We start from the raw sequence: 9695 nt of genomic DNA, 5'->3' as shown, positions 1-9695 counted from the left end.
AACATGTCAAGAAAAAACAATTTATGGTTAAAACATACAGGTATAAATGCAAGCTTTTTGTCTTGCAATGTTTAAACTATTTTACAAACTCTGTGTACATTTATAATAAAAAAAAACATTATGTCAAAATAATGGTTTATGTTAACTATCTACCAGAATACTTTCCATACTTCATGTTTGAACAAAAGCAATAGAACAAACAGTGAGAAAATATATATGTAATATGATGCAATGCAACTTAAAATAATAAACCAAAACTTCCCTAACAAGTGCTTTATTTTAACTATGAACAAGCAATCTTGTGCAGTGAAAAAATATCTCACTTCCTAGCTCCACTTGTAGCTTTTCAGAATTAACATTTCACAAGTAGTTTGCATCACCGGTACACTGGCAATACGAATGCGAACAGTAGCTACAAGTTGCCACAGAATATTGTTTCAAGGTTGTCTACACCAGTGTTTTCAACTACCAATAAGTTTACTTTTTTACCAGTCTATAAGGAACATTATTTCAGGCCTACAGCAACAAAACCTAACCTGTTACAAATTATGTAGTTTTCAATGCAACATTATCAGTTTTACAGGAGATAAACTTGAATCCTTTTATAAATTTATCACATGAAACAACAATTTTTGGGCATTTGAATTCGTTTTTTTGCATGCTCAATTTATTCATCAGCGTACATTAAATGCAGAAGTGCTGCTTGTTGGCATGCAGCTATAATTTTAGTTGATACAATTATATAAAAACATGCAGCAAATTTTTTTATCGGCTTGCAAAGTATTTCTGTAACTTTTACTAGTCCTCAAACACAGGAAGTTAAGAACCATCGATTGATCAAAACAACATTGGCACCGTATGATAATCTTTACTCTCGGACTGAGGAAAGTGTTAGCACAAATTGGTCAAGTCCCGATTTTCACAGATTTGTTATTTGTTTTTGTTGATTTTTTATATCATATTGCTCGAATATAGGACTATTCTCCAGCACTACTGAACAGCAGCAAGCGCTGTTACAGCCTTGCCCAAGGACACTACAATGGTAGTGCCAGCAGGTGTCAAAAACGAACCACAGTGTTACGAGCCCAAAGCTCCAGCCACTTGGCTATCGAGCCAACTTCAACAACATTATTAACTACAGTCATCGCAAAATCCAATCACTCAGAATAATCAAATAAAGATTAAAATGATTCTCAAACAAGGTCATCATGTGAGCTTTGCTGTCTTGCGGGCAATGTCAGAATGCAGAATTTGGCATAGGCACTCTTAAAAATGTTTTCAATGAGCCACAGTGGCCCTCAGTTATTTGCGTAATTGTGCCCTTATTGAGCTGGACAAAACTTTTACGTAGTCAATGTTTAATTAACTTAGAGATTTAATTAGTCAGACTGTGCATGTTAATGTTAAATAATTAAAGGCAATTAAGTGTGCACAAGTGTGTCATAGCATTTTTGAGTACTTACAATTGTCATAATTGGGTGTTTGGCACATGCAAGATCTTGCTGAAAACGGCCCTACTACTTTCCCATCTGGCCTATACCTTAACCTATATAATTTTTGTAATCTTCAGAAGCTTCGGCAAATCCGTTGTCAAATCCGACAGCAATTGCTTTAAGCATTATTTCTAAAAAAAAGGTCACAGGTCTCGTATACAAGCGCACAACCACAGGATACCTTTGTATACTAGACACCAGCTACTCAAGTTGTGACGTCATCAGCTTGTACACTTGTATGTTAGAACCAAGGTGACTAGCCTCGACTAGGTTATAGATAGGCCAGCAGCCCGTCCACCCGTTGTTATAGAATGCCTTAGATTGGCAATTATGCTTAAAGAAAAGAGTGGGCTAGACCTAAGAGAAAGTTGATTTTAGCTATTTAGGCTATAATTTTAATTGGAGTTTAATATTCATAGGGTCTCAGTAAACGCCTGAAATAAGGTTCAAATAGACTTAGTTGTGGGGATCTGAGGAACACTGTTTTCAACTTTAGCCTTTTAGTGTGTCCTAAATATATATTCGAAGATACATTAGATTAACAATTAAAGTAGAAGTAAACGCAAAAGATACCTGCGAACGTAACCAGTTTAATACCGTAACCTTAGTGACAGCCTTCTAAAAATGTCATTTGAAAATACACGATAACTATCATAAAAGCTGAACTATAACACACAAGCATGCCAACAACCGACTAAAAAAGGACCACGGTTAGCCTTTCTTCTTTCTACCCGATATCCACATTCACAAACGCACGCTTTCATGCAGCCGCACGGTGCTTCGCTTTGTGCTCTGAACCAATTTGATGAAATAGTCTCAGAGCGCTCCGCAGTGGCATTATGGTGGCATAAGGTAAATAGAGTAGCGGTAGCATATTCCAAATTGCTTTTGCATTGTACGATATTATTATTACAGTTCCTCTGCCAAAGAAATAAATTTTTTATTACCGCTTGTTAGTCAGTTTGTCTACATTATTTAAAAAACTGTTATCCGCTTTCGGTAAAAGTTTTAGAATACATTCAGTGCTAGTGGTGTAATGAGGCGGAAATGGCATTCCCACAGCTTTGTTGACGTGGAAACGAGTTCTTGAGAGTTAACAAAAACGAGTACGTTTTTGTTAATAAAAACCAAATTTCAGGATTCTTTTCGGTTTTAAATTAATACTTGCATCCTCTGGTAAAACAAATTTCACACACTAATTGGTCCCAGAAACATAGTATTTAGATGAGAAAGCCTAATACCAAGCAAAAATGCTAAAGTCAGAGAGCTTGTAAGCACTTCAGTTGCAGAAGTTTCTAGTAGGTTACCAACTGAACTTATTTTCTATCCTCGAAAAAATACACAACAATGCACTTGTAGCAAAAAACGCGGCTGAAAATAATAATAAAAACTCAAACTGGAGCTGATTTCGAAAAAGCAAGTGATGGAGATGTACGCTTAGGCGGTTTGATATAACCCAACGGGAGTTTGGGAACTTTCCCGGTGGGCCAAGGCTTTGTCACTACGCTCGGAATCTCGGATGAGGTGATATATGTACGATCAAGTTTATTTGGAAAACAGCGGACGTACATAAACGCAATTTCATCTGTAAGTTACAATACATACGTCAAATCAAACGCAAAATTTGGCTATGAAGGCCAAGTCCGCTCTGTGTTTCAATTTTCGGGCTTTAGTTCGCTAATCCGGCTTTCAACTAAGGTGTAAATGTAATTGTTACGAAGATCTGAGGTTATTGCGTTTTAAATAAAATGCAGGCAAGAGTTTGGACGAGTACCGGTATGTTAAAACAGTAGGCTTAGTTCTTACACACATTGAACCTTGAAGTTGAATCCAACGCATGCACGTGTGGCGGCGGTGTTTAGACAAGGTCATATTTTTGTAAGTTGCTTTAGTAATTAAAATAAATCTGTGTATCTCGGAAGGAAAAAACGTTTAGCTTCATGCAATGTTACAATTCATGGATTTCAACATTTTAATCTTTAAAAATAGTTTGCAAGTGAACATATATATAGTACATGTAAATTGTAAAACAATAAGTATGATCTAGTTTCCGAAACGAAACCACGAATGCGAAATAAAACTCGCTCAGCGCATGTTGGCACTTTCTTCAAAATTTTGCTTTACGGCCACAGAAAAGATGTTTCTTTATTAGCCTTTATGCAGTGGGCATCCGGGAAAAAATCCAACTTTCATTAAGAGTCAAACCAACCTTCATATAAACACTTTACTTCTAATTAATTTATAATAATCTTGCTTTGTCAGCCAAATCTAGATTATTCCTTCATGGTATCACTAATTAACTCAAAGCACCAGCAAACACAGCAAAACATTTTTAAAATACATATGCTTGGAGCTACATTCGTACAGGATAAAAATGACATTCCTGACAAGTAACAAAACAGACACGGTAGTGAACTTAAACTATATGCACAATGTTTGGATCAGTACTAACTCCATGGTAAAAATACTTGTCAAGTACTCCATTACAAATATCAGAATGAAGATTACACAGCTAAAATCTTTTCAATTAGGTGTTGGTCTAATACTGTATTACTTATAGTCCACAACCTTAAAACTTCAACCAAATTGGACATAACATTATAAAGGTGAAAGATTATTTGCCAAGGATTTTTTGCAATGTAACGTTAACACATTATTGTTTATTAACACACGATTATAAAACAAAGATTCTACTTCAAGTTCCATCCACTATCTATAAGGTTTAAAAACTCGATTAATCATATTACATGATTTAAGTTAGTTATAAGAATTAATAACGTCAGTAATAATTGAAAGGCTCTCATCAAGTTCTTGCTCTGTTATGATGAGTGGGGGTGCAAAACGGATGATATCATTATGTGTTGGCTTAGCAAGCAGGCCGTTATCTCTCAAACGAAGGCATACTTTCCATGCATTGAAAGCTAAACAAAATTTTAAGTTTTTGTTTAGTTAGTTTGCACTTTTGGTTTAATTACAAATACCAAAAGGAAGAAAATTTCATAAAGCATATAACAAAAAATGCAAACCTTCAGAATTTTTTATTACAATCGCATTCAGCAACCCCTTTCCTCTTACTTCAGTAACAACATTAGAAGAAAGTTTTGACAAGACAGACCTTGTCTTTTCTCCAAGTTTTGCAGCATTTTCGATCAAGTTTTCTTCAATGAGAACCTAAATTTTAATACTGTATTTCATACATATATGTTTGACTTTTCAAATAAAAAATTTGTAAATCACTGATATCAGTATCCACAAAAATCCTAATCAGTATAAAAGAGCATATAGCAGTGGAGCCATTTCATGTAACCACGCTAGGGCTAGACGAATTTGGTCGTAATACCCGAAAGGCCACTCCATCCACTATAATGAAACCTGAATCTTCACAGTTAGTTATAAAAAAATATCAAACACAATGTTTTGGTCATTTGTAGTACAACCTCAACCAATAGTTGTTGCATGTCATAAGAAAGAAAATGATTGATAACGTTATGGATTGACATCAACTGTCATACGGCACACCAACATAAAAACATTCTTCTGCAAAAGCAGAAAACATTCAGGCCAAAATGGTAAAGTAAGGAGTGAAGGATGACACATATTATACTAAACGGTAATTTGCCTAAAGCAATGTCACAATGATGTGAGTAAGGTTTATATTCTGGGATTAACTTATGGTTCATATCCTCAGACATCTTGCAGTTATTCACAAAGCAACATGTCTTAATACCTGACTGCTAACAGACAGCAACATGCCCTTATACTTGACCTGACATGTTGATCTTACATTTTATTATTGCAACCCTGACAAACCTCACCCCAATGGGTCTGCGAAAAGTTGGCTAATTAAAACAAAGTCAAATACTAAAGGAACATATTTTGTTATTGATCTTACCTTGAGGGCTGTAATGGCAACTTTGCATCCAAGTGGGTTTCCACCATAGGTTGAGCCGTGTTGACCTGGTTTGATGGTTAGAATGACCTCATCATTTCCCAAAACTGCTGACACCGGGTACATTCCTCCAGATAATGCTTTTCCTAAACATCAGCAGAAAAATGCAAGTTTAGTAGAACACAAAAAATTTGACGGAATAAAATTTAAGTTTCAACTGAACTTGCCTAATGTGATCAAGTCAGGCTTAACGTCTTCATAATCACAAGCCAACATTTTCCCGGTTCTTCCTAAGCCGGTTTGCACCTAAATTAGGACCAAGGTTGACTAACTAAACCATTCTAAAAAAGTGATAAATGAAGGGATTCAGCCTATTGCTAACATTTTATGAAAATGAATAAAATTCTACTGACAGCAAAATTGTTATTTTTAAAGACAGAATTGGAAATAAGCAAACTTCAGACAAACAGTTGTTTAATTTGTTGAACTTCCTCATTACATATAACCGAAACAATTCTGCTGTAAGAAATTGCAAGTTTAGCTATCACCAATTCCATTTTAAACTACCAGTAAATGTGCAGTTTACATGTAATGTAAATATTGACATAACGGTACCTCATCAGCAATCCACAACACATTATGCTTTGTGCATAGCTCACGAATTTTCTTTAGGTAACCTTCATGAGGGACCACTACGCCAGCTTCTCCTTGAATTGGCTCAACCATAAATGCAGCAGTATTGGGGTTCTGCAATTCTTTCTGTGGGCAAGAAAAAATCAGAATGCACATTTAGCAATTACAATAGAGCTTGAACCACAGCCTTAAATAGTAATTTTGGAAATTTCACATGGAATTTCAGAATTTCCAGTCCCATTTTTGTTAATCTTAAATAGAAAAATATGCTACTGACATACTACTGACATACACTGACAAAAATAATACTGAGCAAGCAGATTAACTAAACTTCAGTTCAAATTTCACTTCAATCAGCTTATGCCACTTACATGAATTTACAGGTCTTGGTAAAAATCGGTATTTAGTAATATGACTACAATTAGGTCAGCTATAACAATTTTAGATTTAATTCAAAGAAATGTCAAATGTTTCTTCAGTCTCGAGTTAACAAGCTTTCACTTTATTTATATACAGTATGCACGGAAGACAAATAATAAACATTGAACAATGCTGAAAACAACATCCCTAAACACAAGTGATGTTACCTCCAACAAAGCTGTATCATCATAAGGAATTACATGAAATCCTGGCATGTATGGTCCAAAACCGTGATAACTTTCACTATCAGTTGATGATGATATGGCTGCTAATGACCGTCCCCAGAAATTGCCTCCAGCAAACACTATCCGAGCTTGATTAGGCTGAATGCCTTTAACATCATAAGCCCATCTTCGAGCAAGTTTACATGCAGTTTCACAGGCCTCCACCCCTGTAACATACAGCTTGTATCTGAGTTAAAAGGATTCAAAAAACTTTTTTAATCTATTTCTGAATTTATAGGGCGATATCCATACCAAATAATTATTATCAACACAAAATTGAACCTGTTGAAACCTAACTCTTTTTGTTAAAGACAGAAGATGTCAAACACCTGAAATTGCAACTTTTATCTCGATCATGGTCTTAAAATGCCCTTGTATGAAAGTTATAAACCAAATGTATATTGTGACTAAAAGTTTTCGTGGAAATAAATTAAATGTGTAGTTTTAATCAAACATTTCAAACTATAGTAATATTTTAGCAAGTCTGATGCAGGAGTTTGAGATTTAAACGATTTTGTTCATAATCCAAAAAGATATCGAAAAAAGCATGCTAAAGAGGCCATTTATGCTAGAATTTTGCAACTTCCATGAAATGTTGGACTTTTAGGTACTGGTTTAGAAAGATGTATTCGGTCAATAAGAGGCCGGCATGTCCGGTGTTGTTTTTGAATACGAGGATTGTCCCTAGTAAACAGCTGTTAAAAACTTCTAGGTCGCATTGCTGGATTAGGCTCAAATGTAATTGAAAATTGCTGAATTTTGATTTTTTGGACCAAAAATTGCAGTCTTAAGTTTAACATTCTACTGCAAGAGTTAGAAATATGTGATTTTATTAGGAATTCATGAAGTAATAGCCTTAGGCATACTAAATTGACATGTACAATTTCTGGGAGTCCTTTGCGGGATTTTTTGAGTAATTGCATTTTCAGTAATTTTACATTAAAATAAAATAAACTTAGAAATTAGGCCTTTTTACAATGGCATATACGGCGCCTAAGTACATGCGCCAATTTGGGGGTGGCCACTGGTCAATGTATAGGTCATATAGGTATATGGTATAGGTATTAATTAGTGTATGTATAGGTCATATGTAGATTTTTGAATAAGTGTTGATAACTAAATCACTTCATAATAAAACAAAAAATTGACATCTTTTACATTTGCATGCCTACTACAAAACGCTTTAACTTGCTTATCAGAAGTGCACTAACCTGTATTCATTGGCAGTACTTTATCATAACCAAATAACTCAGTAATGAACTGTTCATATTCACCCAGTACATCAGAATAAAAAGCCCTGGAAGTCAATGTAAGAGTGGAAGCTTGATCCTAATCAGTTGCAATTGCAACGATAAAGAAATAATTCACCAAAGAATGTTATTAAATTGTCCATAACAAATATCTAAAAAGCATACCACGAGTGTTTGAAGTATCTTCGGATGGCAGTGACCTTGGTTCAAAGAACTATATGCACTCAGATAATCGAAATACTTCTTTCCTTCAACATCCCAAACATAAATGCCTTCTCCTCGAGATAATGCTACAGGTAGAGGGTTGTAGTTATGGGCACCATATTTTTGCTCCTTCTGTGAAAAGTTTTTATGATTGGCATAATAGTAATTTGAGTAGTTTTTATGGTGCTCAACAACCTTTAGGGGTCACAAACAATGCACTAACTCCCCACAGAGTATTTCATTTATTAAAACTACTGCAAAACATAAATTTCTGTCAGCACCACAAGTGAAACTTTGTAAAATAGTTAAACTTGTTAATATGTTGCAATAATCTTGAAACGCCTCCTTTTTATGGCTCAGCTTGTTTCTTTTTACTTCATCACTTTAACAGTTTTAATGTGCTACAAAAGTCCAAAATAATTAGATGAAGTGTATTCATTAGATTACTAGAAGCAAAACTGAGCTTAAAGTGAGGAGCAAGTCCAAAAAAAGCTGACCTTAGTTGGCAGTAGGTACACTAAAAAAAGGAACTTCGGATAAATACCTAATGGTTAATTAGCTATAGCCAAAAGGGAACATTGCAAATATGCGGTAAATTATAAGGTAGATAAGGATGTCATAAATTAAAATCAATATGTGTGATAGCTGCATTAGCTGGCATTTCAATCAAGTATGAATGTATGGTAGTAGTGGTACTGTGTTTAAGTCTTTTCGATGGAAAATGAATCTGCACGTAGACGATTAGGGCCATTACTTTAGCACTCATCTCAAAACTTTTTTCTTTTCAGGCCTACATTTGAGAGTGCTTAAGTGTATACAAGAGAGCTGATGATCAGTTGCAGTTTTTACACTCACCTCCCACCTTAAGCAATGTGCGTCATAACAAAGTTTGATAAATCTAAGGGCATCGCTAGCAAAAAATTAAGAATAATTTAAACATGTCAGATCAGTAGGCTTTACAATGCTCAATGTAACATAGGTACTATCATAAACCGACCATTTTGCTTGATAACTAGACTCAAAAGTGTGGCAGTATGTGCCAAGAAATTGTGCATGCAGACACAAACAAACGTTGGCATGGCGATATGCGCTGGAAACTCAATTCTTTGTTTATTGGAAATTTGCATTTAAGCAACTAATATTGTTTTCTTTGTTAATAATAAATTGGAGTAAAATTGAAAAAGTTTGACGCACTCATATGCAAGTACTGTAAGTATGTACCACCCTTTCACGGTGTATCCACAGTGAAATCAAACTTACTTCAAAAACTGCCTGTGAGAGGGAACCACCTGTACCATAGTCGTTTTTTTGCAAGGATGCATTCGATGTAACTGAAAAGGTGTTTCGGAATGTCCTGACTTGAGAAAATGGTATTTTGCTATTTCTTAACATAGCATTAATGCATTTGTACAGAGCCATCTTCAGAAAGAGCAATTTGGCTTGATAGATCAATAATCAACTACTAATTAAATCAACTTAATTATATCTAGTTATAATTGCAGCATCTCATATCAACAATGTCAGAATGTAGGTAAAAACACCACGTTACTGGGCACCCTTGGGCATTAAGGTAAATGTACTG

The 9695-nt window shown here is 34.9% G+C and overlaps 1 protein-coding gene across 1 annotated transcript; it reads right to left on the bottom strand.

Moving 5' to 3' along the window:
* Window positions 1–3447: 3447 nt before the first annotated feature.
* LOC143458763 (ornithine aminotransferase, mitochondrial-like) lies at window positions 3448–9695 on the bottom strand. Its single transcript, XM_076955619.1, has 9 exons — window positions 9374–9695; window positions 8075–8245; window positions 7871–7988; window positions 6603–6826; window positions 5998–6141; window positions 5610–5688; window positions 5386–5528; window positions 4520–4664; window positions 3448–4414 (listed from the first exon to the last, which is right to left on the bottom strand). Exons 1-9 carry the CDS (start codon window positions 9530–9532, stop codon window positions 4251–4253), a joined length of 1347 nt encoding a protein of 448 aa, XP_076811734.1. The 5' UTR covers window positions 9533–9695; the 3' UTR covers window positions 3448–4250.

Source organism: Clavelina lepadiformis, chromosome 5 (genome assembly GCF_947623445.1).
Source record: "Clavelina lepadiformis chromosome 5, kaClaLepa1.1, whole genome shotgun sequence".
In the NCBI taxonomy this organism is placed as follows: domain Eukaryota; kingdom Metazoa; phylum Chordata; class Ascidiacea; order Aplousobranchia; family Clavelinidae; genus Clavelina; species Clavelina lepadiformis.
Note: the sequence above shows the minus strand (reverse complement) of the source record. Positions and strands in the feature narration are given on the sequence as shown.